Source organism: Lithobates pipiens, unplaced genomic scaffold (assembly GCF_037356315.1).
Source record: "Lithobates pipiens isolate NorthernLeopardFrog02 unplaced genomic scaffold, aLitPip1_a1.2 Scaffold_16, whole genome shotgun sequence".
In the NCBI taxonomy this organism is placed as follows: Eukaryota; Metazoa; Chordata; class Amphibia; order Anura; family Ranidae; genus Lithobates; species Lithobates pipiens.
The window spans coordinates 557330966-557345594 of record NW_027507748.1 but is presented as its reverse complement, the minus strand read 5'-3'; the positions used below and the strand labels follow the sequence as shown (position 1 = coordinate 557345594).

The following is a 14629-nucleotide window of genomic DNA, read 5'->3' as shown; positions in this document are numbered from 1 at the left end:
TCTATTGGAGGCTCTGAAAGCAGTATAATTTGACAGGGGTTCCTATCCTTCCCCATGCAAAATGGAACTAAAAACCATTCCATCTTTAACCAGTTACCGACCAGCTGCCGCAGTTGTACTGCGGCAGAATGGCTTGGCTGGGCGAAACAATATTATGCCCCCTGCTTGCCCACAGAGCTTATGTGAGTGCCCAGCAGGCACGATCACCACCGTGCTCCCGCGATTGCTCGGGGCACATGGAGAACCAGTATCTGTGTGTAAACACACAGTTTCCGGTTCTCTGAGGGGAGAAGCGACACATCATCTGTTCATACAGAGTATGAACAGCAATTTATCTCTTTCCCTACACAGCCCACTCCCCCTTCAGTTAGAACACACGCTAGGGAACACATTAACCCCTTGATCGCCCCCTATTGTTAACGCCTTCACTGCCAGTGACATTTTTACAGTAATCAATGCACTTTTATAGCACTGATCCCTGTAAAAATGCCAATGGTCCCAAAAATGTGTCAAAATTGTCCGACGCATCTGCCATAATGTCGCAGTCCTGATAAAAATCGGAGATTGCCAGCATTACTAGTAGAATAAAAAAGAAAAATGCCATTTATTTATCTATTTTGTAGACACTAACTTTTGCGCAAACCAATCATTATATGCTTATTTTTTAACAAAAATATGTAGAAAAATACATATCGGCCTAAACTGAGGAAAACCTTTGTTTTTTTTATATATTTTTGGGAGATATTTATTATAGCAAAAAGCAAAAAATATTGTGTTTTTTTCAAAATGGTAATATTTTTTCTTTATAGTGCAAAAAATAAAAACCACAGAGATGATCAAATGCCACCAAAATAAAGCTCTATTTGTGGGGAAAAAAAAGGATGCCAATTTTGTTTGGGTTCAACGTTGCACGACCGCGCAATTGTCAGTTAAAACGATTAAGTGCCGAATCGCAAAAAAGTGCGGGGGTAAAATCTTCCAGGGCTGAAGCGGTTAAAGTGAATAATCACAATACAGTATTTTTTAATGCCTGCAGGTTCTGGTAAAGTATTTTTTTCAGTTTGACTTAATAGTTGGTCCTTACTTTAGACCCTTCTCTGCATTATTCACACCTCTCCCACATATGACACACAAACATATTACATTTTAGGTTGCCTAGGTGTAAGAAGGCTGTTGGTTTAGATATAAATCTCATACCAAGTGAAAAAAAGTCTGATAAAAATGACAAATAGATAAGCTAAAGCTAAACTCAGGACAAGAAAATGTAAAGTACTATGCTTAGAAGATGTATTGACTTTCCTGCAATAAAGTCTTTCAATGGAAGCGGTGTTATAGATCTGGCAAGAAAAGTGGATATTTAATTACTGGAAATGGTTTCACCTTAAGCTGGCCATAGATTAAACAATTTTCTTACTCCGTTTCCTTTAGACTTACCGTCAACTATGCAGTGCAAGAGCCTGATGATTGCATACAAATTTAAAGTGATTAGGTTTGACCTCATATTATATGGTTTTGTCAAATCTAAAGGAAAATTGTGCAAGAAAATTGTATAATGTATGGCCAACCTAAGATGCTTCCATTCACCACTATAACTTATCTATGCACACAGTGGTCTAGTCTTGCCTCGCTCACCAATTTTCAAGCATCAGTGCACAGTAGTGGAAATCACTACTCGCCTTACAACGCTCATGGATGACACCATCTTCAGGGCTTCTAGCTCTATGTACAGCAACATAAAAGTAAAAAAAAGGAACTCCCCGCATTCTGTAAATGTATTTGAATTTCCAGGGTTCAGCATTAACAGTAGCAAAATAAGCACTTGACCAATGGCATTGGCATATTTAGGCTACCCTTGTGCCATACAAAGCCAGTTACTGCAGATTTAGGCAACACGTGCAGTTTTAGAAATGTAACTGCAATTTGTCCTTTAAAATGTACTGAATAGTTGTATTTCACAGCAATAACAGAATACAAAAAAGTTACACGGTACCCAACCCTAAACTGTAGCAGAACAAAAATCTTACTCTCAACCACTGTCTTGCGACCAGTCCCATCGTTGTTGATCTGCTGGATGTTACCAAAGTGGATGTCACTATAGAAGATACGTGGACCCCCTTTGTCACTTTCCCGATAATCAAATGCCAAAGCGATTACGTTCTTCATATGATCGTGATCTTCAAACGGTTTCACTGGGGCGTTGAGGCTACTTTCATCCGATAAATGAATGCTTTTCAGGATTGTTCGTTCTGAATACAAAAGGTAACCATCGTACTCCCTGCAGCTAAGGCCATTTTCTGCCAGCATGCCATGGGCACAAGCGCATGTACGTTGACCTTCACCTCGGTACAGGCACAGCTGTTGACAACCACCATTATTATCAGTACACACATTGGTTCCTGTGAAATATAAAACAAGCACTATAAATCTATTTGCTGAACACCTTTTATTCTCAAAACATACACAAATCTCTACTGTCATCTAGAAGCAAATAAATACTTATAGTGGGAAACAATTTCAAATAATTTTTAAGATGGTATAGTTTTAAAGCAGTATTAAACCCAAAAGCAAACTATTATATTGCAGCTTACCAATTCTTAGATGTGACGGCTACATTTGTTCCTTTTTAGAGATTCTTTCTTTCAGTTTTCATTTTGGCGATCCAGCCACTAAGGCCTGCCATAGATGGTTCAAATCTCAGCCGGTTCAGCAGGAACCAGCTGAGATTCGAACCGTGTGTGGGCAGGCTGAACGTACCAAGTTGATCGAACGATCAGCTTGGGTACAACCAGCCTGCCGGATTCACTTTTGATTATCGCAAGCAGCTGCTATAGCCACTAGCAATACTCACTGTCTTCTCCCACCGGGGACTGCTAACCCCGCCTGCCCTCGATGGGAGCAGACAATTGCTGAGCAGGAGGGATTCCCCTGTCAGCGCTGTCTGTGTTGATGGGGGAATTGCACCCCATGGCTGTAGAAAGAAATTTGCACCTGCCTAAGTCTGTTGTCTTTCAACAGAAAAGCCCTCTTGCAGTTACAGGGATGAGACAAGCCATTTAACATTGGCAGAGCTGCTTAAAAGATAAGTTCACCTTTGAAACATGTTAAATGTCCCACCTGTATATAGGGTGGAACAGGTAACATGTTCCAGCTCCTGGTTTCTCTCCCTCTGATCCCCCCTCCCTTTGACAGCAGGCTGGGGGGGGGGGGGGGGATCTTCTCCCCGCATTCACTATCACAATTTAAAAACAGCTCAGCCATGCGGGCCACATCATTCATTCACAAAGTTCTGTGGAAGAATGATCTACATCTACCATTGGCCACTGCAGCCGATGGCTTGTAGTTGTCAATTAACTTTTAGGGAGCTGGTAAAACTTTGAAGAACCTTATCTGCATATGTGCTCCAGGACAGCGACATTAAGTGATTGTAAAGTAAATTTTTTTCTTCTTAAAATAAATATGTTATACTTCCCTGCAATGCTATTGCACAGAGCAGCCCCAAACCTCCTCTTCTAGGGTCCGCCGCCAGCGATCTGGGCTCCTCCTCTTCTGTGTGTGTGCCACCATAGGAAGCCTCTTCCTATGGTGGCACAAGTGCAGGCTCGCTCCAGAGCTGTTAGAAAGTGGAGAGAGGAAAGTCCTGCAAACGGGCACAGCGATGGACTCCGGTAAGTATTTAGGTATTTGGGGGAGGGCAATGAATTTTTTTTTTTACCTTAATGCATAGAATGCATTAAGGTAAAAAAACCTTATGACTTTAGAACCACATAAAAGTATTGAAGCACATGGTCCAGCATGACAGGCAGCAACTAGCATGCTCAAGTTATTAAGCAGTAATGTCAGACATATAGTTTCAGCTGTCTTTCAGCCCAAAATGTACAGTATATATGCTACATAGGGCCTCATTTAACTCTGATACGTATGGTAACATCTTGGCCCATGTACAGCCCCTAACCCCCACCCCCACCCAAGGGTGAATGTGCTTAATTTAACCTAGTACATTTAACCATCTTCTCTGGGCTTCAAGGATTTTGGACACGAACTCGTAAAATTCATACATGACAAAATAGGATCTCTGTTGCCCCTAAACAAAGTCTGCTGACTATATCCTGATCCAGATTCAGACAAGTTCTGCAAAAACTTTATTTATAGATAAAACATTGCAAGCTCACAATTGCATGCAATTCTTCTTCCAACATTTCAAGCCTGGATAACTGAAATTAAGAACACTCAACCTTTTAAAAAGCTGATTATATATATATTATATATATATATATATATATATATATATATATATATATAAATATAAATATAGGGTGTCCCTCTAAGTATAACAAGATATGGGATTGCTGGTTACAGTCAACAGATACACGTATATGAGTGCAAACTTGTCTCTTTTACTAATGGGGGGGGGGGGGGGGGTAAAAGTGGTTGTCAAGAGTGAAGGTTTTTTTCACCTGAATGCATTCTTCGCATTCAAGTAAAACTTCTACTGTCAGCTTCCCCAGCCCCCTCCCCAAATACTTACTTGAGCCTGATCTTGATTTTGCGCGGATCTCTCTCTTTCCCCCGTTGCTGGACTCATGGACTCAGTGAGAGCAGGGGAAGCCAATGGCTTCTAATACAGTCAACCAAATCCAGCGATGGTGGAGCAGGTGGCGCGACCAAGCCCCACAGTATGTGCTTATAGACACACACAGCCCGGCTTGGGATCGAGCCTGCTCTGTACTAAACAATTCCATAGAGCAAGTAAGTATGACATGTTTGTTATTTAAAAAAAATAATAATTAAAGTGATTGTAAAGGTTGTGTTTTTTGTAAAATAACAAAAATGTCTTACCTGCCCTGTGCAATTGTTTTGCACAGAGCGTCCCCGATCCTCCATTTCTGCGTTGTCCTGGCTCCTGCTCTTCATCGGGTATCCCAATGGGGAGACGCTTTCCATGGGAGCACGCTCCTGAGTCCTGCTGCTGCGTCCATTAACACATACAGCAGGACTTGGCCCCACCCCGTGTCACTGGCTTTGATTGACAGCAGCTGGACGCAATGTCTCTTGCTGCTATCAATCTATTCAATGAGGACCTGATGGATTCATTCTAGTCGCTGGAACAATTGAGGTAAGAAAAAGGGGGGCTCTGGGGGCAGTTGCAGCACAGAAGGTTTTTCACTTTACTGCATTAAGGTGAAAAACCTTGAGGGTTTACAAGTACTTTAACTTTACAATCACTAACTTCTGCCCTTTCTGAAACTACTATAGGCCAGTAATGTCCTTGCATGGAAATAAAACTATATCTGGTTGGTAACTAATCCAAGCTTCTATTCACCCAAGTTGTAATGATGTTTTAATTGCTCTCGAATCCCACCGCTTATATTCACTCTGTCTATCCATATACATACAGTATGTAGTATCGATCTCTGTGTAATCCATCTTCTACTATGTCCAACTAGATAAACACACATTGGAATACCAAGTGGTTGATTTACTAAAACTGCAGAGTGCAAAATTTAGTGCATCTCTACAGAAACCAATTAGCTTCCATATTTTTTTTTTTTTGTCAAAGCTTAATTGAACAAGCGGAAGTTAGACGCTGAGTGCTCAGGGAGATAGCTGGCAGAGCTGCAAAGGAGTGTGGCTCCTGAAAGGAGAGTGCTTGAGAATACAGTTGGGATTTCTGCAAATCCTGACCTGGAGTGAAGAACAGATGCACAGATCCTGGGGTTTGCAGCCATCGGTAGCAGATATTAACAGAAAGAAATGGTCTGGGTAGCAATCAGCTCCTAAGGCTCTACTTCCAGTTCTTGCAGTTCCCCACACAGACATCTGACAGCATGCCTCTCTGAGCCTGTCAGTTCCCTCTGTGAGGAAGCTGACAGGCTTAGAAGCCACAATTTACCCAGCTCTGCTCTAAACATTGGCTTTCTGACATTTAAAGCGGACCTTCAGTCATTTTTTCAACTTTCCATCTATTAAATCATCTGCCCTGGGGGGCTGAAGAGGGCCAATGAGAGCTGCAGAGCTGGGTGTGTGCCTCTGTGTAAATCCAGGAAGTGAACAGACCGCAGCTACAGCTACCCACAGTTAAAATGGTAGCAGCCAGACTCAGTGGAGGGAGATATCTGAAGCATTTTTGGAAAGTACAGAATCACAGTATATATAAAATAATATGCAAAGTGGTTGGAGGGAAGCTTCCGAATGGCAAAGGTGTTTTTAGTACAAATTATGTGAGCAGACTGCAGTTCCTCTTCCCATGTCCTTATATAATTTAGTGAAATCATCACATGTGTTAACCAAAACTAAGGGAAAGCATAGAGGAAGAGGTAGGGCAAAGCACCAACTGTCTAGACAAAAACAACAATTGAATATTACTAGGCTTAGGAGCTCCCGGGACATTTCAGAGAAGAGCTGCAACTGCATGCAGGCACTTGCCTGCTATAAAATATGAGTAACCACCTAACAGCGTTCATACAAATGCAGGTGTATTTAAATAGGTAGACAGGAAGATCTATTTATTCTATTCTAGTTTTGTACCAGTGGGTAATATTTTGGCTGTTGCATGGCAACATGAAATCATTAAATAAAATGAAAATTCTAGACACAACTTAAAAAATAAAAAAAATAAAGGTATATCTAAAAATATAAAAAATGCCACCTAGCTAAAAAATATAGGACAGTTCTTTCACATGTAAAATAGGTGGTACTTTTGATTTATAACCTTATTATTTGCACTTGGAAGGAGGTTTTATGTATATTGTCACCATATTTACCCTTCTGTCTGTCTTTGTTGAACACCTTGATGTCTTTGAGCTGTACTCCAATGCCTGTTCTCAGGGAGACCGAATCTGTGGCATTGTCCTTTTGCCCTCGCTTAATGGAGCCGTTAGCATGAGTCCTGCAAGGTAGCCAGAAGTTAATGCATACTAAAATAAATATAAAAATAATGACGTAGAAAAATTATCAATTATATATATATTTAGCTATTGAGTAAAAATCTACACTCTTGTGTGGGCTATGAACATTGCAAAGGATCTTAACAAACCTTGCTGCAAAATCGTACCCATTCCTAGAGATACTGATTTTAACATTGTGTTGCATTTTTAAGTTCTTTTTGGGGGTTTTCCTTGCAGCTCTTTTAACACCCTGTTACTTTTTAAACAGGCTTTTTTTTTTCTTTCGTTCCTTCAGCCTACTAATTAAGGCGAGTGGTTAATTGGTCACAGGTGGTTGAGGCCTATATAACTTTCTGTAGAATTCATTTTGAGCCTGCTCATCTTTGAGCTTGCCAACTTTTCGCTTGCTGGAACTTAGACCAAGTGGAACTGGACGAGTGGTGAGTTACAGTAAAAACCAGAGTGTAAAACAGGAGGTTATAACAGGGGTCAAAGTACCTGTGTAGTGTGCGTACCTGAGTGTTGTCTGAGTAGTGTGTGTGGATTGTTAGTACCTATGTATGGCGAGTGCACGTGGTTGGGGGGAACCTGTGTATTGTTTTGTTGAGTACCTGTGTGTTGTATTGTTGAGTATTAGTGTCAGGAAGCTAGTTGTTGGGTAATTTGGACAGGGTATAATCCCAAATCCTCATTAAATTAGTAGGCACGATGCCCGGCGGGTGTGGAGATGGGACTCCGTGTACATCTTGATCAAGGGTAAATACTGCTGTGCAAAATGTAAGCACATAGTTTCCCTGGAAGCCCAGGTTCTGAAACTGTCAGCACTGAGAGGACCCTCCATACTAAAGGAGAGCTGGGAACGTACCCGGCAGGTGTCGGCAGGGGCTGGCAGGGGCCAGCACAGAGGAGGGTGAAGACAAAAAGGTGCAGGCACTAGAAGCGAGTAGATGGGTGACAGCAAGGCAGGATAGAGGGGGAAGTGCCAGGGAGGCCAATCCTGGGCAGGAGCCTGGGGGTTCGGCACATGAGAGATCTGGTGGACAAATTACTGGGAGGGGCTGGGGAAGACTCGGCTGTCACGGTGCAAGTTGGTACCGTTTCATCGAGCCACACCAAAAAGACAGAGGGAGATTAGAGAAGTAAACAACTGGCTGAGGAGCTGGTGTAAGGAGGGGTTTGGGTTCCTGGAGAATTGGCCCAACTTCTCAGTCGGTCACCAGTTCTATAGAAGGGACGGACTGCTCCTAAATGAGGAGGGTGCAGATCTGCTGGGAGTGAAGATGAGCGAAAAGTTAGAGGGGTTAGAGGCGACTGGGGGGGTCCCGAGGTAGAGATAGTCAGCGCGGAACATATTCCAGAGGGTAGTATTGGAGGCATTAGTGGTAGGTTGATTAAAGCATATAAACCCAAGGTAAGTATAGTAACAAGTCCTATTTGCATCCTCGGAACACCCAATAAGAAGACAGTATGCGATCAGTCTAAACTACGTGGCATGTTTACCAATGCTAGGAGCATGGCGGACAAGATGGGTGAACTAGAGATACTGTTGAACATGGAAGATTTTGATTTTGTGAGGATTTCAGAGACCTGGTTCAACAGCTATCATGATTGGCTGGCAACCATTCAAGGGTATTCCCTTTATCACAGGAAAAGAGCGGGCAAAAAAGGGGGAGGGGTATGCCTATATATCAAGAATAATGTACAAGTGAATGTGCGAGATTAATAAGGGAGCTAGGGAAGAGGTGGAATCCTTATGGGTATAGCTCCAAAGGGATGAAGCCAAGGGGAAATACTGAGAGTATGCTATCTGTCCCCTAACCTAGGAAGAAGGGGGAGATGGACCTTCTATCACAATTTGGATTAGCAGCAAGGATGGGAAGTGTTATCATAATGGGGGAATTGAATTATCCAGACATACACTGGGCAGAGGGAACCAAGCATTTATATAAACTCGCCAGTTCCTAAATGTCTTGCAGAACAATTTCATGGGTCAGATGGTAGATGCACCAACTAGAAACAAGGCGTTACTAGATCTACTGATTACCAACAATACAGACCGGATCACAGATGTGGAAATACGGGGCAAGTTAGGAAACTATGATCACAGGTCAATTGGCTTCGGTATAAATCACACAAATAGGAAACACAAAGACACTCAATTTCAAATGAGCCAACTTCCCTAAACTACGAACCTTGCTAGAAGATATATATTAGGATAAAATCTTAGAAACAAAGAACACAGAGGAGAGATGGGTTTGCTTTAAAAGTATATTAAATAAGGGCATTAGCCAATGCATCCCAATGGGAAATACATTTAAAAGAGCGAAAAAAAAGTCCTGGATGGCTTAACTCAAATGTAAAAATGCATATTAAAGTAAAGGAGAAGGCCTTACAAGGCTGAGGGATCATCATCAGCATTTGGACTTTACAAAGAATGCAACAAGATATATAAGCGTGCAATTAGGGTGGCTAAGATAGACACATAGCGGAGGAGAGTAAAAAAAGTCCCAAGAAATTCTTTAAATATATAAACAGTAAAAAAGGGAGGACAGAACATATTGGCCCCATAAAGAATGAGGAAGGACATCTGGTAAAGGATGGGGAGATGGCGAAGGTATTGAATTTATTCTTCTCCTCAGTCTACAAAAAGGAATCGGGGGGGGCTTCAGTAACCAAACCTGCAGTGTTTGTCCTCATGACACATCATAGGAAGCACCCTCATGGCTAACAGATGACAAAATTAGAAATAGACTTGGGAAACTTAACATTAATAAATCACCGGGACCAGATGGCTTGCACCCGAGTGCACTTGGGGAACTCAGTCAAGTAATTGCCAGACCATTGTTCCTAATTTTTACTGACAGTCTACTGACTGGAATAATACCAGCTGATTGGAGAAAAGCCAATGGAGCACCAATATTTAAAAAAGGGTCAAAATATATCCCTGGGAACTACAGACCAGTTAGCCTAACATCAATAGTATGCAAGCTCTTGGAGGAGGTGATAAACGGACTATATACAAGATTTTAGTAATGCAAATGGTATCATTAGAAGTAATCAGCATGGATTCATGAAGAATTGTTCTTGCTAAACCAATCTTTTAACCTTCTATGAGGAGGTGAGCTGCCATCTAGATAAAGGAAGGCCGTAGACATGGTGTATTTGGATTTTTCAAAAGTATTTGACACAGTTCCCCATAAATGTTTACTGTAAAAAGTAAGGTCTGTTGGCATAGGGTGAGTACATGGATTGAAAACTGGTTGCAAGGGTGAGTTCAGAGGGTGGGTATAAATGGGAAATACTCTGAATGGTCAGGGGTGGGAAGTGGGGTCCCCCAGGGTTCTGTGCTGGTACCAATCTGTTTAATTTGTTCATAAAGGACCTGGAGGATGGGATAAACAGCTCAATCTCTGTATTTGTGGACGACACTATGCTAAGCAGGACAATAACTTCTCTGCAGGATGAGGAAACATTGCAAGAAGATCTGAACAAATTAATGGGATGGGCAACTACGTGGCAAATGAGGTTTAATGTAGAAAAATGTAAAATAATGCATTTGGGTGGCAAAAATATGAGTGCATCTACTCACTAGGGGGTGAACCTCTGGGGGAAATCTAGGATGGAAAAGGACCTGGGGGTCCTAGTAGATGATAGGCTCAGCAATAGTATGCAATGCCAAGTTGCTGCTAACAAAGCAAACAGAATATTGGCATGCAATTGGCATTAACTCCAGAGATAAAATGATAATTCTCCCGCTCTACAAGACTTTGATTCGGCCTCATCTGGAGTATGCGCTCTGGTTCTGGGCACCAGTTCTCAGGAAGGATGTACTGGAAATGGAGCTATTAAAAAGAAGGGCAACAAAGCTAATAAAGGGTCTGGAGGATATTAGTAATGAAGAAAGGTTGTGATCACTGAACTTATTCTCTCTGGAGAAGAGAAGCTTGAGAGGGGATATGATTTCCAATTACAAATACCGTACTGGTGACCCCACAATAGGGATAAAATGTTTTTGCGGAAGGGAGCTTAATAAGACACATGGCCACTCACTAAAATTAGGAGTAAAGAGGACCTTAAACTGCATAGAGGGTTCTTTACTGTAAGAGTGGCAAGGATGTGAAATTCCATTCCACGGGTGGTGGTTTCAGTGGGGGGGCATCTATAATTTCAATAAACTATTAGATAAGCACCTGAACGACCACAACATACAGGGCCATACAATGTAATAGTAACATATAACCACACACATAGGTTTGACTTGTGTCTTTTTTTCAACCTCACCTACTATATAACATTTATCATCAGGACTGCTATGTGATTAAACAACCTTCATTGTACCCCCCTGACCTGTCCTGGTAGTTCTTTAAGTAAGTATCTGATTAAAATGAAACTCCAAATGCAGGGAACACATGTAATTTATATTTAATGAGTCATACAAGCAGGAAATGAGATTGCCCATGTATTCTCAAGAGTTGCCATGGCTGTTAGCTAGAAATATCAGCTAAAGAAAACATCCAAGCTATCCTTAAACTGAAATGGTAAGGCAACTCTTACAAAATAGTCTGTGTACAAATCATATTTTTAGATAACCCTTTTAAAAAATTGACTTGTTAATATCCTGAAATCCTTGTTTTTCCCTAATGCTGTATATTATAACCTGTATTTGCTCTGAAGTTAAACGCAAACTGCTGCTCCAAAGTATGGGCTATTATGGGCTTAGGAGAGGCTTAGGTAATCCTTTATTGTGCTACCACTCAATAATGAAGATTATGTATATAAACTGCACAAAACATAGGAAAAACAACTTGACAGTGTCCTCACCTGTCACTCCAATAGATGTAATCTTCAAAGACCGATACAGAGAACATGTCCATGTTGTTGTTGGACAGCACTACCTCCCTGTTCTTCCCCGTCTCCAGGTCAATCCTCTCAATTTTATCAGTGCGAGCATCGCACCAGTACAGCTTTCCATCCTGCAGAAGAGGAGTACCTGGCTGAATACTGATCTCACGAGTAACATGTAAACCCACGAACATTCAAAGATTTACAATTTCTGAAGCAGTAAATGAGCATTAAAGCATAACTAAAGGCAAAACGTTTTCTTTAGTTTGGACAGAATGGAGATTGAGTAGAACACCAATCAGTTGTTATTGCTGTCTGTGCCCCCATTAGGGAGAGACAGCCCTTCTATTTGTCCTGTTTACCATCATCATTGAAAATAAAAGTTTAAAAAAAATCCCACATTTTGGATTGTCCACAGAAAGAAATTTTGCAATGGGACACTAGTTCTGGTGCCCTGGAGGTCCCAAGGGGATTCCCTTAATATGCAGGGTATTCCTCTCACTTCCTGTTTTGGCTATGGGACAGGAAGTGAAATCTCCCCAGTGGAACACAGATGGCAAAAAATAAACCAACAAGAGTTATAACCCTCCTTTGCTCCATCCAAAATGTTTTGCCTATAGCTCTACTTTAAAACAAGCACTCACTGACCTCTCCAGCTAAAGGGGTAAAGCATGTTCACTTTAAAAGGGAATTTTCATTTAGCCGAGTTAATGATCAGATAAAGCTTTGCTGACTTCTCATTTCTATTCAAGCAAAAATAATTTTATTTTTAGATTGTATTTTACTTGCACAAGTTAGGGCATTCTTTGCATGGTAAATATTTACTATATTTTTCTAAGGTAAGTGGAAATTCCCCTGCAAAGAAAAACCTGACCTGCAAAGTGAACATGTTCTACGCGTTTAGAAAATCAACCACACTGTGTGGCAAGTTATGAGCTGAAGGCTTTCCCCTGCCGGAAATGATTTGGCCTTCCAATCCCTAATGTAAAAACAGAGAAAATTATCTAGGAGGGCGAAAGGGCAGAGTGCTGGAATCCAACTTACATGACTTCACTGCTATTGCAGTGAACTTTGAGGAATCATTGCTCTACAGTGCCTACAGCTAAAGAGGTAAGTGATTTTAAAGCTTATTTACTGCTTGGTTAATGTCCATAGACTGAGCACAGTTGCACTTTAAAGAGAACATTTAATACAAAAAACATAATTGCAAAAGGAAAGGAAATATTTAAAATGTTGAATATTCTTCTGCCCTAGTTTAGAATATCAGCTGAGCCAAAAAGAAAAAGAGGAGTTGCACTTAAAGGTAAGATAAATATGTATCCACTAATGTAACCAACATAATAATAAAGTCTGTTTTTCCCGTTTAAGAGTCTACCTTTACCTCTATATCAGATAAGCTGTGATGGATTACATACCTCATAATCTATGGAGATTCCATTAGGCCAGCTGATACTGACGTCTACCAGGATAAGCCTCCCACTGCCATCAAGATAGGACCTCTCAATTCGAGGGAATTGACCCCATTCTGTCCAGAACAGATAACTGCAAGCAGTAGATAAAAACATATAAGAGCAGGTAAGAAGGCAGACAGAACTTCTGCTGTGCCCTTGATAAAATGTGGTTTCCATGCAAATGGACCACAAGGCCAGGATTTAATTTACCCCTGTTCAATTGTATCTCGTGCTTTTTCAGTCTACAGTGAGTAAATTCCCACATCTCAGTTCCCTTTTCAGAGTTTTCTATTGATGTCAAGATGCATACTAATATTAGATGGACTATCTGAATTATTGGAATAGTCTGTGGAATTTCACCTGGAGAAGACCATTCCACTGAATCAGATCACTGGCATTGCTGGGGGGGGGGGGGACCTGGGTGACACCTGCTAAAGGGGTGACACCATCCCAAGGGCAACGAAAGCCTTGGTTCTCCTTTTGGCATTTTTTTTATCTTCCAGCGCCGCTGTGTCATCCTCCTCCTACTTCGCTGCTGAGCCTGTCACTATCTCCGCCCCGAAGAGGGATGTCCGCCGGAGCGGCCGCCCAGAGGTAAGGTGTGATAGGTGGAGGGGGGGTTGCTATGGTGTTCGCCACCCAGAGCAACAAAACAACCCCCCTCCCAGCGGTTATCATACCCAGGTATAGTAGCTGAGCCGCCTTAAGCTGGTCTGATGGGGGGGGGGGGGGGATCCGCAGCCCAGGTGTAGACAGTGACCCACATCAGACCTGTCCAGCAAGCAGAAGGTCACACCAGCATCTTTCCATCTTCCCTGGCTGCTGCTTTCAGATACTGTCCACCACGGTCCAGCAAACACCACATCTTGTTGTCGGCAGGTCACAGCATTTGCCATCTTCCTTGTGGCCATCAGATCCCATCCAGCAAGCAACACACCGTGTCATCAGGTCAGTTCCAAAATCCATATCAAATCATCAATGCCAATGATGCCATTATCTGCTGTCCTCAGGGACAGATACGCCATACAGTGGGATCTCTGGATCCGATCTGTCCCTGAGGACAGCAGATAATGCAAAGTATGGGCAGAATTGCAATGTCACTCCCATCATGTGTGCGGGAGCCCTCGGTTACGGCACGGTGCTCTGAAGGTCTGGCACAGTATGCCTGACCTTCAGAGCGCATGCGCCGGTGACATTAACAGGTGTCCATTTAGGAGATATTAACTTTACCAAGGTAAGCCTTGTTATAGCAAATTTGCTAGTTGCTTGATCGTTGTTAACGACACTAGACACTACTATTGCCAATATATGCAGTGTTCTATGGGGAAAACAATTATATGTGGGGGGTGACACTATGTTTTACCGCACCAGGTGACACCAACCCTAGTGATGCCACTGAATAAGACTTCCTGAGTATTCATGTTAACATCCAAACAGGAGGGAAGATTAGTC

The 14629-nt window shown here is 41.9% G+C and overlaps 1 protein-coding gene across 1 annotated transcript in view; it reads right to left on the bottom strand.

Annotated features, from left to right (window-relative positions):
- The window catches only part of LRP1 (LDL receptor related protein 1), a 475004-nt gene that overhangs the window by 98263 nt on the left and 362112 nt on the right, over positions 1-14629 (bottom strand). The window contains 4 exon segments of the mRNA XM_077483570.1: positions 2025-2396; positions 6762-6886; positions 11706-11857; positions 13142-13268. Coding sequence (XP_077339696.1) covers positions 2025-2396; positions 6762-6886; positions 11706-11857; positions 13142-13268 — 776 coding nt within the window.